Source organism: Lontra canadensis, unplaced genomic scaffold (assembly GCF_010015895.1).
Source record: "Lontra canadensis isolate GAN:19392208 unplaced genomic scaffold, GSC_riverotter_1.0 scaffold5, whole genome shotgun sequence".
NCBI classification, from domain to species: domain Eukaryota; kingdom Metazoa; phylum Chordata; class Mammalia; order Carnivora; family Mustelidae; genus Lontra; species Lontra canadensis.
The window spans coordinates 24,914,542-24,939,616 of NW_022630999.1; the positions used below are offsets into that span (position 1 = coordinate 24,914,542).

Below are 25,075 nucleotides of genomic sequence, written 5' to 3' on the forward strand. Positions count from 1 at the left end.
CCACGGCCTGTGAGATTCTGTGTAACACCTGGCTTCACACCTCATGCCTCCTGTCTCCTTTCTTACTTCACCAGTCCCTCTGGCCTTTAGCCAGTCCCTCAGGTATGTCACACTCTTTCCTAAAGCGAGATCTTTGCACTCACAGCTCCTTCTGTCAAGAGACCCCTTCTCCCAGACGAATTATGCTAATTATGCAGATTGTGTAAAATATGTAAATTATGCAAATTATGTCCTCTGCGTCGTTGGAATTCAGTTGAAAACCAACTTCTTCCTGGTACTCACTTGGGAACGCACTTAAGAGAGCCTCGGGGAGTCAGGGAGGGGGAAATACCGTGTTTGTGACCTACACAGAAGTGACAAGCTGTGCACCCACGTAAAAACTCACCGAGCTGCCTGCTTCAGATTTGTAGACTTTATGTAAGCAGACTTAAAAAAAAAAAGATGAAATTAAAAAAAAAAAAAGCCACTCTCTTCCTCATCTCCTTATTATTAAAGCAATAAATAATTTCTATTACATTCGACCATGGCACGTGCATCTCCATCCAGGCATGGTAATTATATGCTTTGATTATTTATTTGTAAATTGCATCTCCTACTAGAATAGAAGTCCCACAAGGACAGAGCCTCTGTCTGTCTTGTTCCCTGATGCACCTTCCAGAACACAGCATGGTGCCTGTCACACAGTAGATACTGAAAAAAAAGAAATGAAGAGGAGTGAATGGATAGGTGGAAGGATGAACAAAAACGCTTGGATTTAATGATGAAGGGGAAATGGGCAGAGAAGGAATGTCCAAGGTTGGCAGCTCCCACACCCACCAGGCAGAGAGCTGAGGGGTCTTATTCTGGAAGTCTAGGAGCTTGTTCCCTCCTTGGAGCCCCAGCACCCGCCTGTCTACACTTCATTGGGGTTGTCCTGGTCGGCGTAGATGAGGAAGCCCGTGAAGAGGCTGTCGGTCCAGTAAGGATCGTAGAAAAGCCCGTTCTGCTCTGAGTAGAAGATCTGCAGCCAGACCTCGTCACCCTGCTTCAGAGCCAGGATGGTGGAGCCCGAGGCCACATCGTGATTGCCCGTGTTGGCATCGAAGGTCCGGATGCGGTACTGGCCATTGTGCACCAGGCCGATGGCCAGGTGCTTGTTGGCCAGCGTGATGTCGTAGGTGAAGTAGTAGATTCCTGGCACGCTGCAGACGAACTTGCCACTGGACGCGTTGTAGTGGCCGCCCTCGTTCATCAGGATCTTGTCAAACTTGATGGGGAGCCGCTCCCTCGGGTAGCTCTTGGTCACCGCCACTGAGAAGGCTGACTTGGCGTGGCCGCTGCCGCAGCTGCAGGGGCCTGGGAGGCCCGGCTCCCCCTTCCTGCCCTTGGGCCCTTTCTTTCCTGGTGTGCCGTGCTTCCCTGGGGCACCACTGACCCCCTTGGGGCCACGGGGGCCGGCCCGCCCAATGGCCCCGGCTTTGCCCTTTGGTCCTGGCTTTCCCCGGTTACCTGTCCGGCCAGGTGGACCTGGAAGACAGAGCAGCTGGTGTTAGGGAGGGACCTTCACAGAACTAGGCAGAGGCTGTGGCCTTGGCTTTCCATCCTTGGAGCGGGAGCCTTTGGATAATGGAAAAGGCAAGAATGTTTTGGAGCCACATAGAAATGGGAGCAAATCCTGATGATGTAACCGGGGCACTTCTCCCCATCTTAACTGGAAAATGGGAATAGCGATACTTACCTTTCAGAACCACTGTGGATCAGGACAAAAAGAATAACTTAAAAGGGTTTGCCCCCTTCCCTTTTCCTGTCTTCTTGGGAAGAGTCTGGTTTGTCTGTCAGATCAATCCTTTGACGGGCTGTGGCGGGAATGGCTTGACAAAAGAATGGGAAGAAGCTTCTTGACTTCAACACACTGATCTTGGTACAAGCCCTGCCTAGTGCACGAGGTCTCTGTCCATATGGTAAGAGTTTCAGTGTAGCATTACTCACAATAGCAAAACTAAGAATAACTAAATGCCCATCCAAAGGGAAAAACTTAAAAATTCTGCTCTGCCCATACTGTGCAATTCTATGCAGGAGTTAAAACAGTGAGGCAGATCTATGTGCGCTATATGAGGACTTCTCTCAAGTATGCTGTTAAGAGGGAGAAGCAGGTGGCAGAATCTTTTATGTTGAAAGGAAACCACACACTAACTAGTTCTATAACCATGAAGTTGCAGAGGAGAATGGCTGGTCCACAGTCAACACTCTGCGAATATAGTTGGCATATCCTACAGAACATTCCCCGAGTCATGTTTTCCTGTAGAATGCCCCTTGGTTTTTAATGCCTATATTTCACAAAATGTACATTTCTCTCAATATAATATTTTTTGGCCAATGATTATATAGTACATGTGTCTATTCATGTCCCCTAAATTCAATACAACCTTTTAAACGAAACAAATGTGGGTAAGGATTTGAGTCACATCCAAACACAATGATATAACAGGTACAATTGGTAGACTGGGAGAATCAGGTGTAGATGTTTGAGAAGAGTGCTGAATGTCAGTCGAGGGCCTGCTTCTGAAGGTTGCTGGTGCTGAAAGTCATGCTGGCATTATTGTACACCAAGGCGACTCTGTGCTAGCCCCCAAATGAATGATCAGAAAGAAACGTTGTAGGCATCTTATATTCTAACAACGTACTTTGCTTCTTATGTGGATATAGGTAGGCACTTCACTGTGTTTTAGTTTTGAGTAAAGATGTAATGCATTTAAATTCTTCCTATTTTAAGAAATTGGGAAACAGATTCCCAAATAGCATTTTCTCACTGAACATCTAAGTGGCTGGCAAAGCCTGGTGTTACCACACACAAATGTAAATTATGTAGAAAAAGGCCAGGAAGGAGACACATCTAAGCAATTAATAGTAGTTACCTCTGGGAAGTGAGGAGAGGATGAGGAGGGTAGGAATTAAAGAGGTCTCTTGTTTTATTTGTATTGTTTGCATATATCGCAATGAGAATGTATTATGTATTACTTGTAATTAAAATTTTTTTAAATGCGGAAAAATTAAACTAAGATCACGAAGCCGTTCCATGAAAAAACGAAAAGAAGCAAACCTTATTGCCTTAATAGTGGCAGAAAGGACTGTGAGGAGGAATAAAAACGGAGTCATGGGGCACCTGGGTGGCTCAGTGGGTTAAAGCCTCTGCCTTCGGCTCAGGACATGATTCCAGGGTCCTGGGATCGAGTCCTGCATCAGGCTCTCTGCTCAGCAGGGAGCCTGCTTCCTTCTCTCTCTCTGCCTGCCTCTCTGACTACTTGTGATCTCTCTGTCTCTGTCAAATAAATAAATAAAATCTTAAAAAAAAAAACGGAGTCATTTTGCATTGGAGTTTTATGGGGGAGATAGATAAAGGAATTTCTGAGGAAGTTCAACAGTGTGTAATGTGGTGTGCCTCTTTCCTGAGACTTTTTTGAGGAACTCCAGGCGAAGCGGATTTTACCTATCAAGACTATTCTGGAGACGGATCTGTATGTGTATGTGAGGGGGAGGATAGTTGGGTGGTTGTTACTGGTCCTAGGATGGCCCAGCTTTACTGGTCAGGACTCTGCACCTCTTTACACTGCCTTCCTTGCTGTGTTGTCCTAATTCTCAGCAGAGACTCCCTGCATCACAAGAGAGATGGCCAAGAGCAGCCCCCAGCCTACATCCTCATACCTCTTGATCCAGGAGAAAAAGTCAATAGCAGAGATGCCCACTCACCTCTGGGACCTGCAAGATGAATGTCAGGGGAAGCTCTCTCCAGCCCTGCTTGGAGCCCAGGCCCAGACTGAAGCTACGCTGGGGTCAGGGAATGCGACACCATGACACCCAGCTCCTGATACACTGTGAGACCTCCCCAAGTCAAAGCCGTCGTCATCATTGATATAGTTATTTGGGGAAGGAGGTGCCTTTGTAGGACTTGATTTGGTGTGGTGGGAAAAGGTCTGGATTTGGAGTCTGCTCCTGGCCTGTTCCATGAGCTCGGCATGTCAGTGAAGGGGTGACTACCATTTACTGTGTATCTACCTTGGGACTGAGGCTTCCCGGTCATATGTCATCTTTGTCATACCCGGTGAGGTAAGTTGCTGTCATCATCTCTATTGTAGAGATGAAGCAACTGAGGAATGGAGAGAAGGTAACTCATTTGCCAAAGCAGGTATGCAGGTCTGTGTCCCAAGTTCTGGTTCTCGCAGCTGTGACGTGCTGCTCTCAGGGGAACCCCCTTGACTCTCAGTTTCTCCATCTGCGGTATGGGGATAGAACCTCCTCACCAGTTGAGCAATATACTCATAATCGCTTTGTCAACGTTAAAAGTCATTACGGCTCCCCTACTGCTTAAAATGTACACGTGGGGATGTTTGCTGACATTAAGGGCTCTGAGACATAAAGAATAACAGGCTGAAAGGGCCTGGAGAGACTATTTGGTCTGTCTTCTGGCTGTCTGGCTTCTCCTCCTTCAGGGAACTGCCCCTCATGACTTCCTGTGGTCAGACCCAGTGGCGGGCCCATGACCCAGTCCTGGCAGGTGGTGGTACCTCGCCTCCATGGTCAAAAGGATTGGTCCGGGATCTGTATGTGATTTGGGAAGATTCGTCATCCTGAGATTTGCTCTGTGGGTCAAGCCCATGAGGAGGTAGGAGCGAGCCCAGTGGTCGCCATTTCAAAACCCTTAGCCTTTGTGAGAACAAAACCAACACACTCGAGAAGCAGAGAGTTGACAACACATTTGAGCTTCCGGACCCAGACATTGAACTTCCCAGCTGCATGAAACATTAAATTCCATTCAGGGCTATAAATTGAGTTTCTGTCACCTGCCACCAAAGGAATTCTGAGTAATATATCGGGAGACTTGCCTAAAGCAACTCAGCAAATCAATGCGGCAGCTGGGGAAGGAACATAAGATCTGGTACCTACTGTTCCTTTCAGGAGAATACATGGCTCTGTTTTTTAAAGAGACATTAATTCAGTTTATAATGAAATGTGATTATTTTTAGTTTTTATAACTAAACTCCCTCTGTGAAAGAGGATGTCAACCCCACGTAGGAACAGGAGGGGCTGGCGCTGGGCCTCTTACCTTCCTCTCCGCTGTCTCCCCGATCCCCGTCCTGGCCATCCTGGCCATCTTTTCCAGGAAAGCCCATTCTTCCTACCATTCCTGAGGGCCCTGGGGCTCCCGGGGGTCCGGGTGGGCCCTGGGGGCCAGGCAGGCTGCAGACAAGTTGAGGGGAGCCCTTTTGGAAGTCCCTGCGGGCAAAGGCTCCAAGCAGTGGGTCTGCTGCACAAGGGAGGGCACAGGCCAAGAGGACCCAAGGGATCATGGTGGTCACCTGTGGGAGGCAGAAGAGCTGTGAGCAGGCAAGTCCAGTTACTGGGCTGACTGGTGGGCAGGAGAAATGCAACCAGAGGAGGAGGAGGAGGCAGCTGGGAGAAGTTCCATTATATTTCTCTCCTGCTCTCTCCTACGTCACATACAAGTAGCTGGACAGTGTCATCTTATCTTGAGGACATATTTGGGTGAACTGAGTCATGCACCTAGAATATACTTTGGAGAGGTCCTGAGGGCGAGGCCCTCATCACCACACTGTTGTCCTTCGGAGGAGCTGAAATGGAGGCAGGACCTAACAGCCCAGTCACACTGACTGGGAGGAGCCATGGGTGGAGAGAACCGAGCTACGATTTTATTCCAATACGTGGTACAAGTAGCCAGTTCCAGGGCAGAAATACTTCGCACTGTCAGTGATGATTCGTGGCTCTTGCTGCTTCTGCAGAGGGGGGGTCAGGGGAGCACCAGGTGCGAACTGAGGCTTCAGTTCCAAGTCAAGCTGCCCCACACCGGAGCAGCCCCGGCTGCACCAGGAGCTGCCTGGGGGCCAGGCACGGGCTCGGAGCGATCCGTACATTACTAACTCACAGCATCCCTGCCAGACAGATACCGGCGAGGGAGGACAGGCTCAGAGACGTGAGCAACAAGCCCAGCTTGTGCAAGCAGAAGGTGGCAGGGCTTGGGTTTGAACAAACTGGGCAGAATCAGAGTTTGTGTCCTTTTGCTGCTGGCAATAACGCATACTTCTTTTTTAAGTGAAAAAAAATTAATTGAAACAATACACTTAACATTGTTTGTGAAGTCAAATAATACTCTAAATCTTATAATGAAAAACTGTGGTCTCCAGCCCCACCTCTCCTTAACCTCACACCCGACCCCACACCCTTTTAGCTATCTCCTCTGGCACTGATGTCCATTAAGAGATAATATCCTAATAATGATTCCTTTTTATTTATCAAAAAAAATTTTTTAAAGATTTTATTTATTCATTTGAGTGAGAGACAGAAAGAGCAAGCACAAGTCGGGGGAAGGGTAGAAGGAGAGGGAGAAGGAGACTCTCTGCTGAGCAGGGAGCCCAAATCAGGGTTCAATCCCAGGACCCCAGGATCATGACCTGAGCTGAGGGCAGATGCTTAACTGACTAAGCCACCCAGGTGCCCCTCGAAAAAACTTCTTAAATTAAGTATTAGGCTCCACGCTCAAAGTGGGCTTGAACTCCTAACCCTGATAACAAGAGTCACATAGTCTTTCTGCCAAGAAGACATCCAGATGGCCAACAGACACATGAAAGAGTGCTCCATATCACTCGGCATCAGGGAAATACAAATCAAAACCACAACGAGATACCACCTCACACCAGTCAGAATGGCTAAAATTAACAAGTCAGGAAACGACAGATGCTGGCAAGGATGCGGAGAAAGGTGAACCCTCCTACACTGTTGGTGGGAATGCAAGCTGGTGCAGCCACTCTGGAAAATAGCATGGAGGTTCCTCAAAAAGTTGAAAATAGAGCTACCCTACAACCCAGCAATCGCACTACTGGGTATTTACCCTAAGATACAAACGTAGTGATCTGAAGGGGCACGTGCACCCGAATGTTTATAGCAGCAATGTCCACAATAGCCAAACTATGGAAAAAGCCTAGATGTCCAACAACAGATGAATGGATAAAGAAGATGTGGTATATATACACAATGGAATATTATGCAGCCATCAAAAGAAATGAAATCTTGCCATTCGCAATGATGTGGATGGAACTAGAGGGTATTATGCTGAGTGAAATACGTCAATCAGAGAAAGACAATTATCATATGATCTCTCTGATATGAGGAATTTGAGAGGCGGGGCAGGGGGTCGTGTGGGTAGGGAAGGAAAAAAATGAAACAAGATGGGATCAGGAGGGAGACAAATCATAAGAGACTCTTAGGGTGCCTGGGTGGCTCAGTGCGTTAAGCCTCTGGCTTCGGCTCAGGTCATGATCTCAGGGTCCTGGGATTGAGTCCCATGTCAGGCTCTCTGCTCAGCAGGGAGCCTGCTTCCCTGGCCCCCTCTGCCCCCTTCTCTGCCTCTCTCCTGCGTTACATCTCCTGTTTTATGCATCCCATGTCTTTCTCTCTTTAACTAAAAAAAATTTTTTTTAATTTTTTTAAAAAACTTTATTTATTTCACAGGCAGAGATCACAAGTAGGCAGAGAGGAAGGCAGAGGTTGTGGGGGAGGGGAGGCCCCCTGCGGAGCAGAGAGCCCGATGCGGGGCTCGATCCCAGGACCCTGGGACTGTGGCTGAATCAGTCAGTAGAGTATGTGACTTTTTATTTTTTTTGTATTTTGCATTATTTATTTATTTATTTATAATAAATTAAGCAGAGGCTTTAACCCACTGAGTGACCCAGGCGCCCCTAATTAAAAAAAAATTTTTAAGGCTTCAGTTTGGTGGCATATATCCTGTGATATAGCTTCCTGAAAAGTAGTATGGGGAGTAATTAAAAAAAAAACTTTCAAGTCTTTGGGCACCTGGGGCTCCTTGTTTAGCGGGGGAGCTGCTTCTCCCTCTGCCTGCTGCTCCCCCTGCTTGTGCTGTCTCTGACAGATCAATAAAATAAAATCTTTAAAAAAATAAAGATGTATTTATTTATGAGAGAGACAGAGTGAGAGTACGGGGAGGGGCAGAGGGAGAGAATCTTAAGCAGACTGTCTGCTGAACACGGAGTCTGACACCGGGCTTGATCCCATGACCCGAGAGACCACAACTGGAGCAGAAACCGAGTCGGACATTTAACTGACTAAGTCAGCATGGCTCCCTGAGATGATGCACTCCTAGACCCTCACTGTAAAGATGCAGACACTGAGGTCCAGAGCAGGAATAAGCAACTTGACCATGATCTCTCAACAAATTGGTTCAGTCACTTCACAATCAACAGCCTTTCTCCCAAGAATGAAACTTTCTAGGCATGGAAAGTTTCTTGCCATGGGGAGAGCTCCAAAGGATAGCTTGCTTTGTGACCCCGGGCAAGCCCTTTTCCCTCTCTGGGCCTCAGTTTTCCCACCTGAGCAAGAAGGGGTTTGAACTAGGTCAGCAGTTCCCACATTTTGGTGTGGATCGCCTCACCTGGAGGGCTTGTGCAAACCCAGATTGATGGGCCTTGCCCCCAGGGTTTATGATTCAGTCAGTCTGTGCTGGGGCTAAAAGATTTGCATTTTATTAGTGATTCTCTGCGAGATGCTGCTGCTGGAGGTGGTTCAGGGACCCACTTTGAGAACCATCAGCCTAGATGGTCGCTCAGGTTTCTTCATCTCGGATGCTGGGCCTTCCAGGCTTCGGCCTGCCCTCTTGCAGATATGTAAGCCTTGCTGGCTCCACTCTGCCTGTGACGCTTCTGGCTACCTAGCCAGAGCTTTCCAGCAATGGGTGCCAGGGTGCTGGCGGGTCTGGGTCCTGGAGTTCGAGTTTTGCCCCTGGACCTTCAACTTTGCTTTCCTTCAGACCTTGTTTTGCCCTGGTTCTAGGAGCCTGTTCAGACTGCTGACTCTACTTCCCCTCCAACCCTCTCTGGCATCTCTACCCCTGGGAAGAGGTGAAGGGGAGAGAAAATCAGGCCTTTCCTGTCAGGGAGACGAGGGAATGCCAGAGCACAGCACCGTCTGGGACCTATGGGCCTGTTTGCGTTCCGGCACCAAGGCTCACCTTCTTTGGACCTTGCGCAGTTTCTCAAGGTAAGTGTCATAGAGGTGCCCTGGCCAGGTAGTGCTGTCATAGAGGTAGCCCCTGGCCGGGGACTGCTTTCAATAACATTACATCATATAGTAACACAATTAGTATCTTTTCAATTTCTTTGACCCTGATTAAGTCGAGAAAACAATTTCAATGTGGTGATAGTGTATCTTTAATGCCTCCCTAGTCCTTTCTACTATCCCTTTTTAGCCAAGAGCACTATCATCTGTAGCAGTGCATACCCATTCTTAAACCCCCCCCCCCCCCCGCCCCCAGCCCTAAATACTCACGGAGATCTTGGGAAGCCCCAGACAGGAATATGGCGCCAGGGGCCCAGGAAAGAGCATCCGCTACGACGTAAGGAAGGCCTATGGCCCCACATAAAGAAAGAGACTTGGATGGGGGCACAGGGGAGCTCTGGGCATCCAGTCCTCTGGAGAGGGAGGAAAGCAAGACTTAGCAGGTGAGCGTAAGAGAGTGTTACAATCGAAACTTCCACTGGGCACCAGGACTCATGAAAGGCTGTATGCTAAAAGGAGTGGTCAGGCCAAAGCGAAAAATGGACAAAGGAACAGTGTGAGAGCCCTTTCTGTGATTCTTGGCACTCATATCAGATCAAGGATTTTTAAAAAATGTGGCCCGTGTCACTGGGACGGAGAAGGAGAACGGCCACTCCTCTGAAGCCTGTGTGAAAGGCTGAGACACTGGCTGGGTGGAAGGGGGAAGAGAGTATGAGAAGGGGCTGACTCCCTTCTTGCCTCCCTGGGAGGTGGAAGGTACCAGACATTCCCCAGCAGGAGCCAGCCTGGGCCAGAGGGGTCTGGACAGAAAGGGAGGAGCCACAGCAGCGATAACCACACAAGGCAGACACCAGAAAGCCAGAAGCTGAGGGCGAGACCTGGACTTGGCAGTGAAAAGAGAATGTGCGTGGCCCACTTCAAGGCTGTTACAGTCCAATATGGCGGCCCCAAGGAGCCGGCAAAAGGCCCCCACAAAAGAGGTAACTTTGATGTCTGCTAAGGCGAGAGAGCCAGAGCAGTCTCTGCCTAGACGCATGGGAGAGCCCTCCCGCTGCCTGTCCCCTTACCTCTCCTTCCTTCAACCTGGAAACAGGTGAGCTAAGAAAGGGGGCACATGGCCCTGCTAGCTTCCTATCTGGGCTGGGGGACAGGAGGAAGCCTCACCTTTGGATGAAGATTGAAGAAGTGATTCCCCGGGAGTGGATGCCAGGGCCTGGGAGGTACCTCCCTGGCTATATTACAAAGGGGCAGAGGAGGCAAAAATGTGTATTTCTGGGGTCACCTGTGCTCCCCCTGGATGGCCTGAGTGACAGCAGAGGTGGTAGGTGGACCTGGAGAACGTGGTGCGTGATATACTTTTGAAGAATTGTGTCCTTGACCCTTCCAGGTACCAGGCATCTCCATCTCCATCCCTGGTCTGCTTGACAAGAGTCTTGGAAAACTGCCACTGCTCCTTGTGTGCTGTGATACATCTGGGTGCCCACAAGAGAAACTGACTCCTCAAAGCAGGTTTGAAATGGTCTGAAAAGTTGCCATCTGCAAACATTTTGGACCAGGGAGAGGGAGGAAGGAGGCAGGTGGGAGCGGGTCTTCTAGGCAGAGGAGGTCCTGCAAACAGCTAGATGAAGAAAGGCAGGAAGGAGAGACAGCTAGATGAACAAGGAAGGAAGGAGAGGAAGCATCTGCTTTGGTTTATGAGTGCCCTTTTCTCTTCTGATGATCACTCTTGGCCACACAGCCCAGCAAGAGGGAGGAAGGTCTGCTGTTCCCCCTACCTCTGCTGGCACCAGCCTCTTTGGACAACAGGGGATTCTGCTCAGCGACAGCTGGCCCAGGGCAGACCCCAGCGGCTGGGTGGAGGCGCAGGGATCTGGAACACGCACCGAGGAAGGGATTTCTCAGAGCTGGAGTCTGGCGGTTCCCGCAGTCTGAGCCAGGAACTGTTTTGGAAATAAAGGCGGGGAGACTAGATTCTGGAGGGAGAGAGAGGCTCCTTGCCTCCAGGGCACCTCCAAGAAAAACAAGGCTGTAAAAAATTCCTGCTCCCAGCTGGTGCCCCTGCTCTCTTGCCCTCCCAAGTCTGGCCCCAGGCCAACTCTCCACACTATGGTGGTGAGACAATCTGGGTGTTGGGGGCTTGGAGGGGAGCCAGAGCCCCAAGTCGTCCATATAGGTTACCTCTACCAGGGTCTTTTAAATAAATTTAGAAACGGGGTGCCTGGGTGGCTCAGTGGATTAAAGCCTCTGCCTTTGGCTCAGGTCCTGATCCCAGGGTCCTGGGATCAAGCCCTACATCGGACTCTCTGCTCAGCAGGGAGCCTGCTTCCCCCCTTCTCTCTCTGCCTGCCTCTCTGCCTACTTGTGATCTGCCTGTCAAATAAATAAATAAATAAATAAATAAATAAATTTAGAATGGCATACTGGGGGAGGTCCCCAAGGGACCAGCCCCTTTAGTTACAGACAAAGAAACTGAGGCAGAGGCAAATGGACTTTACTAGATGCCCGCAATGTTCCAGGTACTGTATGAAGCTCTTTACATGAATTACTTTATTTGAAGTTTATAATAAACTCTGTGAAGGTGGTAAACTTATTATGCTATTTTTCAGAGGAAGAAACAGGTTCTGCAAAGTGAAATGATTTACTTAAAGTTACACAATTGGAGCGATGGGACCACATTCAAACCAGTGTCTGAGGGGATCTGAAGACCACACTTAATTAACTACACCTTGTGGCCCTCTCCTGGTATTTTTGTCCTGTTTTATACAAGAGGAAACTGAAACTCACGGAGGCTAATTTTCTCTTATTTACTCAACTAGTTTGTGGCAGAAGTTATATTTGAACTAGGGTTTGGCTGACCCTAATGCCCAAACGCTTTCCATTATGTCAGCATTTCTTAGATTTTCATCCTAAATATTCTGAATCACAGAAGAGACTCCGAAGCATTTGCCAAAGCCACATGCAACAACAGAGAAATTTCTTTAATGTCAGTTTACACACACGTGAGAGCGCACGCGCGCACACACACACACACACACACACACGTGTATATATAATACATGACCTTGAAAATGTAGATGTGATATTTTTTTCTCCCTCAAGATACTTGAGTAAATCGATGCTTAAGGAAAACCTCCTAACCTTTGAGAGGCCCACACTTGGCTTAGCCAAGGTGATGGGGTGGGGATGGGGGGCCCGTCCTGGGCCCCAACTTCCGCAAGCCCCTTTGGAGTGTTAACAGGGTGTCCCCCATTAACATCAGCAGAACCGAAAGACTAGGGTACACAAAGGCCATCTCCATCCCCAGCAGCTCATTCCTTGCTTTGACCCAGCAGGGCCCTCCTTCCCCCACATGTAGCCCCATGTGAAGCCAGAGGGGCTGTTCAAACATAACTCAGCCACATCATTTCCTCGAGGGGTTTACTCCAGTTGTTGCTGGCCGTAAGGGCAGCAAACATTGGAAATCCTGACGTGGCCCACAAGGCCCTAAGTGACCCGGCCCCTGCTGCCACCACTGCACCCCTGCAAGCTCCCCCTGCATCTCTCTGCTCCCTCCCCCAGCCATGCTCCTTTAGGCCATGCTATTCCATTCTGCCAGCCTAAGAGCCCCACCCTCTTGGCTAGCTGGCTCTTTATCCACTGTGTTTCTGCTTAAAGGTCACTTCCTCCAAGGCCTTCCCTGAGGCGCCCTCTCCCACAGCTTTTCCTCCCTTTGGACCCCAGCTCCTTGTCTGTGCCTTTCTAGCCCAATGATGCACCTCTAGTCACTGGATTAGCTCGCTCCCCTGCTTACTGGGCCAGTTTTCTCTCCCATTAAAATGGAAGCCCCATGGGAGCAGGGACTCCAGCGGACCTGGTGTACGCCCACGTCTTCCAACTTCCTTGACCACAGTGGGTGTTCAAGAAGCATTTGCCTCATTAATGAATGAGACATGCACTCTGCCCTCAAGAAAGTCCACACTGGGGGCTCCTGGGTGACTCAGTGGGTTGAGGCCTCTGCCTTTGACTCGGGTCGTGGTCCCGGGGTCCTGGGATCGAGCCCTGTATCGGGCTCTCTGCTTGGCGGGGAGTCTGCTTCCTCCTCTCTCTCTCTGCCTGCCACTCTGCCTGCTTGTGATCTCTGTCAAAAAAAAAAAATCTTAAAAAAAAAAAAAAAAGAAAGTCCACAATGAGGAGAACACAAGGCAATGGCCTAAATCAAAGGAATCCTTGGATCCAAATAAGTTTTCTCCAAAAAAACAAAACAAAACAAAACAAAACAAGTTTTCTCCCTTTTGAGGTTTTTCTAACTCAAAGAGGATCTAATTCTAATCCCTCCTTCCTTTTGGCCTTCTAGAGCACAGGCTCCCCACTCCAGGCATGGCACTTACAGAGTATTTTATACGCAGTAGGTACTCCATAAATATCTGTCCAATTGATCAGAGGGGGGAAAAGTATTGATCCTTCCTCAGCTTTTCAAAAACTATCTTAGTTCCTGGGACACCTGGGTGGCTCAGTTGGTTAGGCATCCAACTCTCGATTTCAGCTCCGGTCATCATCTTGGGGTCATGAGACAGAGCTCTGTGTCAGGCTCCATGCTCAGCACGGAGTCTGCCCGAGATTGTCTCTCTCTCTCTCTCATTCTCTCTCCCCCTCTGCTGCTCCCCTGCTTGCGCTGGCACACACGCATGCTCTCTCTCTCTCTCAAATAAATAAATAAACCTTAAAAGAACAAAACTATCTTATTTCCTAAATTCTTTCTGGTGGGAGTTGAATAAGAAGGCTGTGACAGTCTTCCTGCTGTAGGGGAAAAAATGTTAGTTGATTAAACCTCCAAAATGAAGTCATGAGGTATTAAACTTGGAAGAAGTTCTTCAGTCTGGTTTTAATCTGTCCAGTCCCTGGGTTTCTTATCTCTCAGTTAAGTAGCTAATGATTCATAAATACTCATGTCCTAGGAATACATTGGGAGCTAATGAGCCCCAGCCTGCAGTCAGGGCAAGAGCCTTCCTCCTCCTATCTGCCCTTGGCCCTCAAGACACGGCCCCTGGTTCATTCCCAAGGACCCTCGGGCCAGACTGTGATGCAAGAAGGAGAAGTGGGGACACCAGTGTCTTGCTGACTACCCCTGAGTGTGGTCTGCTGGCAGAAACTCCAGGGCCACTTGTCCAGGCCGGATGCTCTCTTCTGAGCCATCCTGCCTTGGAGACAGAAGATCTTCCTTATGCTTAAATAAATCTGACTTGTTGGTTATTGGGTGATGACACAGTGGCAGGTAGGGTGGTGTTTAACTCTGTGATTAGGAGCCATGGGAAACCCACCCACTTAGTTTCCCCATCTAATGGAAATAATGGTTTAACCACCTCATGGAGTTTCTGTAGGAATAATGAGATAACCTACTGAAAGCTTCGAGCCCAGTGTGTGACTCAGTGACTGCTCAGCAGTTGGAGAGAGAGCTCTACCTGAAATACCCACTAGCCCTCCCTCCTCCCCTTGAAGCTCACAGACCCTTGCCTGCCTCGTCCTTCAGGGCTCAGATCTAGTACCATTTCCTCAGAGGGAAATGTCTGGTCACGGGATCAAGAGTACCTTGCCCACTCCAGCTAGTTTGCTTTTCCTTCCCAAGCACTTGGACCAAGCTGTGATTATATAGGTATTGGTGTCTTGACCCACTACCAGTGTGCTTCCTCTGGCGTGGAAGGTCCAGGAAAGCAAGTCCCTGCCTATCTTGCTCTTGATCATGTTACCAGACCCCAGCACAGTACCACCCCCCACACAGGAGTGCTCAGCTCAGAGTTGTTCCTCAGCCTTGCCCGAGATAACCCTTGTAATAAAAGGGTAACAGTATCAAAGCTTTCATTTGCTTTGTGCAGATGACAAAGCCACACTTGGCCAATGAGGGAGGCACAGCGAGATGACTGGTCTTGGACTGGAAGATGTGGGTCCCAGAGCTGGTTTTATAACTTGCTGGGTACGTGACTATGGGGAAGTCATCTTTTACCCCAGCTTCCACTTCTGCACCTATGAAATGGAGGTGGTAACACTCATTCTGTCTCCCTTCTAGGGCTGTTCTGAGACTCAAACAAGATAACCAACATTGTGAGCAAACAGGATACAAAAGTTTGCACCTTGCTGGAAATTGTAATTGCCATCATCTGCCCCTGAACTAACAGCAAGCAGTCCTGACCTTCCCTGGAGTGCCTGGGGAGGCCGGTTCTGGCAGGGGGCTGCTGGGGATACCTGATTCTGACCCAGCCAGCGATTCTCCCAGACTTTGGAGTTAAAGGGGAAGAGCTGATGGCTGGAATGGGGTGCAGCTCTCTTGCAGATGAAGCTCCCTGAACATTCCCTTTGATGGGAGCGAGAATTCCATAATGAAGAACACCCCTTGCCCTCCCTGAATTCCAGGAAGCAGATTGGAAACAGCCCTCTCCAGCTTCTCTGAAAAGCTGACAGCCTGCCTGGAGGAGAGGGGCTGGCGACAGCTCCTCATGTAGGGCTCACAGAAAAGTCCCCTTTCCTGGGATTTGGAAACACTCCAGTAACCCAAGTCTAATACGGAAGATTAAAAGGCAAGGGGCCCACTTGCCAAGAGGTTTCAGAAACCATCCAATCTGCTGTTTTCTCCTACTACACTCCCTGCCTTTGGCTGGGTATAGAAAAAGAGGCCCAAGGACAAAGCATGATCCAGTGAGATCAGCAAACACTCCTGAAGGCACATTGGAAGTTGCTCTACCATCTGCTATATACACCCAAACCTCGACCAACCGGCATGCGAGGTGCTATGCTGGACACAGGGCCCACGCCCCAAGGCCCCGGCCGCTTTGTGTTGGATCCCAGCTGCTCGTGCAATGAGGGCTCCCAGCCACCCAGCTTCGGAGCTGCCCACAGCTGTTTCTGCCACAGAGACGGAGGACTGCAGTGAGCCGGAAGAATGCAGCCGGTGTGCCAGATGGGAGGGGAGGGAAGGAGGCCTGAGGGTGTTCAGAGCCCTGAATCCAGCTTGTCCCAGGGGCCAAACCCCAAGTGGCAGCCCAGAGGTCTGGGGAGCATGTTTGAGCAGCACCGTCCAAGAGCCACCGTTTGAAGTGGGTCTCTTTGCCATGTTAAAAAGGTAAAAAGAAGCCGTGAAATTAATTTTAATATGTTATGTAGCCTTATCTCTCTCAAAGATCATTTCAACGTGTAACTGATGTAAAAATGATTAATGAGGCATTTTGCATTTGTTAATCAGCACTAAGTGCTGGCAACCCAGTGTGTACTTTCCCCTTGCAGCGCGTCTGAGTTCAGACCGGCCTTGTGGTGGCTGGGATTAGCTCTAAACCGAGCCACTTGAGTTGAACTAGCTGAACTCGCTGTGGGACCTTTTACAAATTACTTATTCTATTTCCCTCAGCCTTGTCCTCTCCAAAATGGGCACAACAATACTACTACTACTGCCTTAGAAGGTTGTTATGAGGACATAATGTCCCTAGACAAGATGTGGCCTGTGGTGAGGGGTACAAAAGCATGAGCTATCATTACTGCATTATTTCTTACCCTTCAAAAAATCAAACAGGATGATGGATGTTGAAAGTAAAGCACGATTCAGAAATCAAAACCTTGTTCAAAACTGTAATTCTCACCAACTGCAGCTGAACTCATGAAGAGCAGTCCTGATCTCTGAGACCTGTGGTGTTTCAGGCAGAGGCCCCTGACTTCTTCTCTTTCTCCATTTTCATTTAAGCTAGCTTGCTTTGTGTTTCTGTCACTTGCCACCGAAAGCCAGGAGGCTTGGTCTTTGCTCTGGGCCTGGCATTGCCTCCTGAGGGAAGGACGGGGGTGTCTGTCTTGGCCCCACACTGCTGAGATACCTGGTGTGTTCACGCTCCATAATGCACAGACAGGTCAATCAGTGGGACAGTGCTTAGCTCAGCCGGTGACAGGAGGCCACATGGTATATCACGGGCTTGGTACCAAGGCTTGGCACGTGGATGCCCATAAATGGTGCCACTTATTGCCTCTGAGGCCAGACACTGGGATTCTGGAGATGAAATGATGTGGCTGCCGCCCTCACAGGGCACATGATCAGGTTATACTGAGGGTCTAGCCTGGCCCACCCGGGTGCCCAGGATGGAAAGCGAGCCTTGAACTTCCTTTCTCTTTGAATCAGGCTCTCTTTCCAAAGAGCGTCCAGGACCATGCAGAAGGCAAGGGAAGGGAACTGTGGGGTAAGACGATCCCTTGGAATGGTATAAAAGGGGCCACACTTGAAGAACCAGGAACTGAGGGAGGGAAGAAATTCTGAACTCTGAAGGGCTAGGGAGCAAAGGCTAAGTTTCCCTGGACTTCTCTGGGCTGCTGGTCTCCACGGAGCCTGTTTTAGTCAGGCCCTGACAGGCATTCAGGGTAACTCTAAGGATCTGACACACGGCTGGCCTTCGAGAAGCACAGAGTTGGTCTGGTGCTTAGGATTCATCTTATAGATGTTTGACCTCTGCTATTGTACCCCTCTGGGCCTCAGTTTCCTTGTCTGTAAAATGGGAAAAAAACATATTGTAATGTCTTATTTAAGCCACCTGGATTTGAAATAGCATGATAGAAAAATATTTCTTCTTTCTCTTTACGCATGAAATCTGAAATAACTCAACCCCCGCCTCCCAATTAAAAGTTTGTCAAGAACCTTGCAAGGCAGCATGACTTACAAATCGTCAACTGTGCTTCCGCGAGAGCCACGAGACAATGCTAGTCTAGTAGGTGAGCAGAAGTACCTGCGATCCTCCAGCAGGTGAAGTGTAAATGACACCAATTTGAATTATTTGATGTCTTTACTCCCTGAGCAATTAAATTGCTCATACCTCCCTTATAGAATAATTGTGAATATCAAATGAGATGACGCAGTAACCAGGCACCAGTAAGCACTCAGTAATGGTAGTGTTGTTCTGACATAATGATAACATGTGAAAACCATGTGAGATAGGATATAATGGGAGGTTAAAGGATCAGACCTGGTTCTGCTGTTGCCTCATCTGTAAAATATGAGAAAGGTGAGCTGAGCGGTTGTGACAACAGCTTGTGTAAACAGCTCAAACGCAGTTTTAACAGCTGATAGGGGTTGACAGCAAGGCAACAAATGCTAAGGGGGCATTGTGTTTGTTTAAATTTGAAATTGTTGCCAATGCAAAATGTGGGAGATTTTAAAGTCAAGATTTCCAGGCACAAGCAATGGAGTCTGCGGCTGGAGCCCGGTTCCGGCAAGGTGCAAAGTGCTCTCGCCAGCCCCCGGCCTCCCTGCCTTCTGCCTGAGCTCCAGGTCTCCACCCACTGAAAATACCGGTGGCTGGTCCATGCCTCTCCTGCCTTCTAGGACCTGAAGTCCGGAGTTGGAGCTGCACACTATTCCTGGCATCTAGAACTCAAGCCAGCTGTTCTGCAAACTCACCCTGGGGCACACTGAGAAGCCCCCGGAGCAGGAGCTGAGGCATACCCAGCGCCCGCGGTGCCAGAGAGCTCCATGGGAGCCACGTATGGAGGGCGCGCCTGCCTGCCTCAGGCACAAAAGGAGGAGGAGGGAAGACGAGATGGACAGCAATGGCCCACTCACCGGAGAGAAGACTCCTGGGAACCTCGCTTCCAGCGAAGACGGCACAGAGGCAAGTGACAGTGACCACAGTATGACAGAACTATACCCACCCGAGTTGGTCACCAGAAAGGACCTGGGAGGGACTGAGCATGGGGGCAGCACCGATGACTGTTTGACAGGGGAGGTGAGAAGCGAAGGTATCCAAGAAAGAAGGGCCTTGGGGCCAGAGAAGAGATGGAAGCCGACCAGGAGCTGGTGCTCAAGCATTGGGAGAAGCAGTTGGGCTCACCAAAGAAGTTCAAAAGTCATCACCATAAACCTAAGAGCTTCAGCTCTTTTAAACAAGTTAATAGAAGGTTGTTGGAAAAAGCAAAAAAAATTTTTAAACAATCAAGATCTTTGGGTTTTCTTGAGAATCTAGGGGATCTGGCAACATTTGGCAAGGCGTGAGTGGGCTGCCTCTTGAGGTGGAGTGTTAGGGCTGAAATGTGTTCCCCCAAATTCATATGTTGAGTCTTAATCCCCAAAACCTCAGAATGGGGCAATATTTGGAGGTTGGGGCTTTGAAGAGTAGAAAAGGGAAATAAAGTCATATGGGTGGGCCCTGGCATCCTTATAAAGCGATTAAGACACAACACACAGAGGGAGGACTATGTGAGGGCCCAGCAAGAAGGTGGCCATCTGCAAGCCACGGAGAGAGGCCTCAGAAGGAACTAACCCCATTGTCACCATAATGGTAGGCTTCTAGACCCTGGAACTCTAAGGGAATAACTTTCTGTTGTTTAAGTCACCAGGCTGTGGTACTTTGTTATGGCCTCCTTAACAGACCACGACGCAGAACCTATATTTCCCAATGTCCATAGCACTTACCACTCCCGGATGGCATGCATTCTCCTTACTTTTGTGTCACACACAACCCCTGTCAGCATCGAGTTGGCAACCCCTGACCCGGAGGGAAAGGATGTTCTCCACATATGTTGTGTGTTCTTACTTCAAAGCTTCGACATTCATTTTCCCCTTTTGCTCTCCTCACAGTTCTGTAAGGCTGATACTATTGTCCTCAATTGGCTGGAGAGAAAACAGGGCTCAGAAAAGTGAAGTCATTTTTCCCAGGTCCAAGCTGGGAGGGGACCCAGGCCTGTTGACTCAGGGTGCGAGGCTCCTGTCCCTCTGCCATGTGCTTGGGCATAGGACCCACAAACATAAAGCCTTAAAACACAGCAATGCACACATCCAAGGAGGCTTATTTTCTTGGAAAAAGATCTGACGTAGAATTCCTTTCAAAAGTAAATCTAGAATAGAATTTGAACTGAAATCTGCTTTATGCAGGAGTTCATCTCATGGAGGCAAAACCTGGTTGGCAAGCCTCTGCCTGGGAGGAAGGGTAAGGGAGTCTGTGAGGGCTTGTTAGCCTATGCTGAACTTTCAGGAGCAGAAAGCAGCGGAGAATGGCACAGGAAGAAAGAAGGGTCAGTCCCCTGCGTCCAAGCAGCTGAGGAGGAGTAGCAAGATAGGGAAGAAGAGGGGGGTTTGCAGAGAAAGCAGTCACTTCCTGGGGGAACTCGCTGAATATTTGATGGAGGCAGAATAGCTTCTGAGAGGACCCCAGACTTGTGACACAAATCTCCATTTATTCGTGCAGTGACCAACTATGACACCGTTATGAGAACAAAGTCAGTCCAGACATGCAGACGGAAAGACGGCCAAGATACACCAAGTGAAAAAGGCATGTTGCGGTATGGAATGCAAGGTATGATCTTTTTTAGTTAAAAAGGACAACACACACACACACACACACACACACACGGTAACTTCTGAAAAGACACAACTTCTTGATAAATGGGTTTCCTCTCAGAATTAGGAACAGGCTTTTACTTTTTATTTTATCCCTTTTTGTACTGTCTAAATTTCTTATGATGAGCACTGTTAATTTTATAGCATTTAAAACAAAAGGTGACCTTGACCTTTAAGTATTAGAAGACAGGCAAAGCTGGTGCCCCTGCTAGGAGATGGAGAGAAGCCAGACTTCAGGAAGAAGCCAAGACCATGGTGCACTTGCTGTGTTAGAATGAAGGGTAGCAGTGATGTTCTAAGGGTGCTGGAAGGGCAGCGTGGGCCTAGTGGATACAGTTACCAGATAACAGAATAAACCAGAAGAGAACTGTGTAAATGGGCAGACAGGGAGGAGAGGAGACGACAGACTTTGAACAAGGCTAACTGAGCACCAGCCTTGGGTTGACATATATAGGATGTTGTTGCTATTGCTGCTGGTTCAGTGGGGGCAGGAACAGGGGGTCCCTGGGAGATGGTGGATCTAAGGGGGTAGATTTTGAATGGTTCCAGGTAGGAGAGTTTTGTGATGGAAGAGCAGAGGAGGATGGGGCAGAAGTTGTGCAAATGAGGACTGGGAGACCACTGGGGGTCACTGCGATCTTTCAGCGGAGAGTTGCAGTCCTGGAATAGGACCATGACAGTGGGGTTGGGGAAATATGAACAAAGTAAATAAGACAAGGCAAGTAGTTTTGGGGAAGGGAGTTGAAAGAAATGGCTGCAAACCTCAACTTGCCGCTTAGTACCTTTTGAGCTCAGTTTGCCTGTTTAATAATATATTTAATTAAACAAGTGCTGTGAGAAGTAAATGAGATCACGCTCTCCGTAAATACGATCTAGGATTGTTAGCTCTGGTATTGGACTCAGACTCACCAGGGTTCAAATCCCTTTACCACCAGTTACTAGCTGTGCAACCTGAAGCAAGTCATGAACGTCTCTGAGCCTGGTTCCTCTTTGGCAGATGGGGATAACCTGTCTTCATGGAAATGAAACAACACACCAAATGGCTGGCAGAGCCTGTCACAAAATAGACGCTCAATAAATGGTAGTGGTGTTCCTATCAACGGTGAAGCCACTTAGCACAGAGCCTGGCATACAGGGAGCACTCAACACATGTTAACTCATGGTATAGTTCATAAGGCAGAGGTCGGGAGCTAGGAATCCCGGGGCTGGCGGGCCTGCAAAGAGGGTAAGTTTGCAGCACTCGACCTCCCACCCTCGCAGAGCCCTGCCCGGGCCTCAGCACCAGCGAGCCCTCCCCTCCCACCTGCGCGCTCCCCCTCTGTGGGAGGGCGGCGGAGGCGCTGCGCCGGGAGCGCACGGACACTCACCCTCGCAGCCTCGGCCACGTCCAGGGGCTTCCGGAACCGCGAAGCTGTCGGCGGAGCTCGGCGTCCCGCCTCCTGCGGCGGCTACTCTGCCCGCGCCCGCCCCAGGCATACTTTTCCCATCCCGTCATGGGCGGGAGCGCGCCGTCCCGGTCACGTGGGCCCGCCCGCGGCTCGGATCGCTCCCTTCGGCCTGGGTTTGGAAAAAACCTGCGCGGGTGACGGCTTGAGCGTGTCAGTGCAGGTATCTGTGTGTAGAGCTTGTCAGCGTGTTGGAAGGTTTCCATGCACGAGAGTGATGCCTACCCAGGCGTTTGCAAGGGTGTGGGTATTTGTGCGTGTGTCCGAAGAAACCTCTGTATTGCTTGCACGTGAGCATTCATCTCGCTTCCGACCAGAGGGTGCGTGTGGGCAGGACAGCTATAGCAGCGTAAATTCCCCGGGTACGGAATTTGCCTGTACTTGAGAGTGATTATGAATCGTGTGTGCATGTTTAGGGGTGTGTGTGTGTGTGTGTGTGTGTGTGTGCGCATTCTCAAGTGCACGTGTCCAAACGTTCATCAGGGCTCCTGTATGCACATACACACACGTCCAAGAATGCTGCTGGGGGGGGGGGGGCTGAAGTGCACTTCATTTGCTGGGTGTACACAACAGTGGCTGGATATCTGTGTGCTCCATACACGTTGAAATGTGCGTATGGGTGTGCACAACCACATACCAGTGTGTATGTGCATGATTTCTGGGTGGCATCTGTGTAGTGGCTCATTCTGGGTGTGTTTATATGTACATGTGCCTTGGTGTAGATTCCGTCCAGATGTGAGTGTGCACATATGAAATAATGCCCAGCGTCCCAGCCCTTATCTCCCTCCTCCCAGGAGGTAAAGCTTCCCTGGCTTCACTTACTCTCTGCCCCTGCCTCAAAGTCCCAGAACAGGCCGGGTTGCAAGAACCTGAACAGGTTGCAAGCAGACACTAGAAGAAAGACAACCACAGAGGCTCGGCCTTAGCTTCTTCCTCCTCTTTCCACCGCTCTCTTCTATGAGCTTCCAGCATTTTACTCTGAGGCCAGAGCATCTGCCTAGCAGATGGTATATGACCCACATTCAGAATTTTAATGCAGATATGCGTTTGAACTCTGCTGGTTCCACCACCTAAGTCCTTTACCTCATGGATGGTGTTTCATTTTCTGAAAAGTAGAGAGAGTAATGATTATATTATTGCGTTGTCTTTCCCCCTCGAAGGTGGGCCACTCCCCCATAAAGGTGTTTGGTAAGCCACTGAACTATGTAGAGAATTATTACTAATATTACATAAACAGTAACTGAGGCTGAAAGTTAGCAGGCTCAATGGGTGTTCATCCAACAAACATTTGATAAGACTCAAAATGTTATCTGTCAGTCCCTGAGCCAGGTGCTGGCGATTTGGAGGTAAACCAGAAATGTCTGGTGCCTGTCCTCGTGGAACTTGGAGTCTCATGGGGATGACACAAGTGGCTACAAGTGAAATGAGTATCACAGAAGAAGAAAACATTGGGTATGAAACTGGGTGTTCAGGGGAAGACCTGGTTCAAGCCCTGGGGGCGGGTTGGGACTTGTTTTGGTGTAGGGGAGTGTGAGCTCTAAATGCAGAGGAAAGATGACATGTGAAGTAGGGTTTAGTGTGTTGATTCATAGATGGCTGGAAAGGGGACTTCTGTCCACCACTCCCTCTGGGTACCTTGGTCTGTTCCCAAATATGTCAGGAATGAAAAAGGTAAGGAAACCTTGCCTCGAATGCGTGGATGCCATTCACAACCTAAAGGGCTCCAGGAGAGAGTAGGAATCTCCATGTGTTACCCAGGGGGGTCACAGCCATAGAGTTTGAAATCCCTGACATGCTCTTGTTGGTAAGGAGATGGTTGAAGAGAAGTACAGGAAAGGGAAAAGAAGTACAGGAGAAGGACACCTGGGAAGCACTTAATACATGTTTAATGGCTGAATGAATGGGTGTGGATGTTCTTCCAGCTTTTGGGGGAGACCTGGAACCGAGGTCCCCTGAAACTGAGCAGAGTCCTTGGGGTCCTGTCCAGTGGTGATGGCTTCATGGAGTAGGAAATCCCAAATATTCGTGAAATGGCTGTTCTAGGAGCTGCAGGAGCTGCTTCAAGATGGAAAGGGGCTCAGAACTTCCTTGGTCTAGCCTGTTTCTGCCTTTAATTCACTCCACAAACATTTGTTACTTGTCTTGAGTGTGAGGACAAGGAGGTGAACATCTTGTTCACAGGGAATGAGAAGACAAATCAGTCTAAGAGGCATCATGCGGTAAGTGCTATCAGTAACATATAAAGTGTACAAAATGAGGATTTCCCTACTTGTTTGATTCAGCTTGATTCATTTTTTAAAAAGATTTTACTTATTTGTCAGAGAGAGAGAGAGATAGACCACAAGCAGGGGGAGCCGCAGGGAGAGGGAGAGGGAGAAGCAGGCTCCTTGCTCAGCAGGGAACCCAGTGAGGGTTTGATTCCAGGACCCTGGGATGATGACCTGAGTAGAAGGCAGACACGTAACCGACTGAGCCACCCAGAAGCCCCTCAGTTCAATTCATTTCACGATGCCATTCATGTCTAGAGATGAAGGACACCAAGACATTTATGGCCACAGAGAGCTTATAAGCCGACAGGGGCAGCCACATGCCGGAGATGGCAGACTGGCTTGCTCCCCATCTGACCAAACCTTTCTCCGTCTGCCTTCCTGTACTACAGAGGCTGAAAAACTAAAATCCCATTTCCCAAACTCCTTGCTGTTAGGGTTCCTGTCTTAATTTAGGGTTAGCCAGTCCTGTGTGCTTGTGCAAACCTGAATTCAACACTGAGTTAGGATAAACAACGGAGTTTGGTGGAGAGGAGGCAGTAACCAGGGAAAGGTCCATGGTGCTGCCGGTGTGCTACAAGGGGCAAGATGACTCTAGAGTTTGGGCAGTAACTCCTGGTCCCAGCTTACACCTAAAATTATGTATTCCTGTAGCCAGAGAGTGCGTCTGGTGACTCCTGGAACCTCAGCTTCCAGACTGTGGCAGAGACCATATTCCCTTGGGCACTCAGTACCCTGTGGTGTTCTGGGTATCATTCTCGGAGGACCAGGCCAGGCCAGACATTGCTCTGCAAGTATTCTGAGTTCTCTTGATTCTCTTTATTAATCCGTGTTTTCTCAAAATGGCTAGAACGATTTTGAACCTTCACATGAGCCCTGATACACTACGCTGTGATCTACAGATGTTGTGAGTGTCAGAGTCAGAGCAGGACACGAATGTGAGCAGAATAGCAGGGAGGACCTCCAGAGGC

General features: G+C 49.2%; 1 protein-coding gene across 2 annotated transcripts; it reads right to left on the reverse strand.

Annotated features, from left to right (window-relative positions):
* Window positions 1-729: 729 nt before the first annotated feature.
* Window positions 730-21,850, reverse strand: C1QTNF2 (C1q and TNF related 2). Of its 2 annotated transcripts, none has more exons than XM_032851711.1 (3): window positions 21,760-21,850; window positions 5,081-5,333; window positions 730-1,506 (listed from the first exon to the last, which is right to left on the reverse strand). In XM_032851711.1, exons 2-3 carry the CDS (start codon window positions 5,322-5,324, stop codon window positions 893-895), a joined length of 858 nt encoding a protein of 285 aa, XP_032707602.1. In that variant the 5' UTR covers window positions 5,325-5,333; window positions 21,760-21,850; the 3' UTR covers window positions 730-892. The 2 variants fall into 2 exon arrangements, with proteins under 2 accessions (XP_032707602.1, XP_032707603.1); XM_032851712.1 differs by lacking the exon at window positions 21,760-21,850 and adding an exon at window positions 21,302-21,360.
* Window positions 21,851-25,075: the final 3,225 nt, after the last annotated feature.

Excerpts from the sequence above, each read along its gene's own strand:
- C1QTNF2 (XM_032851711.1), bottom strand. The coding sequence starts at position 5,324 with ATGATCCCTTGGGTCCTCTTGGCCTGTGCCCTCCCTTGTGCAGCAGAC. Across the intron at positions 1,507-5,080 it reads GGGAGACAGCGGAGAGGAAG|GTCCACCTGGCCGGACAGGT; the intron begins GTAAGAGGCCCA and ends TCTGTCTTCCAG.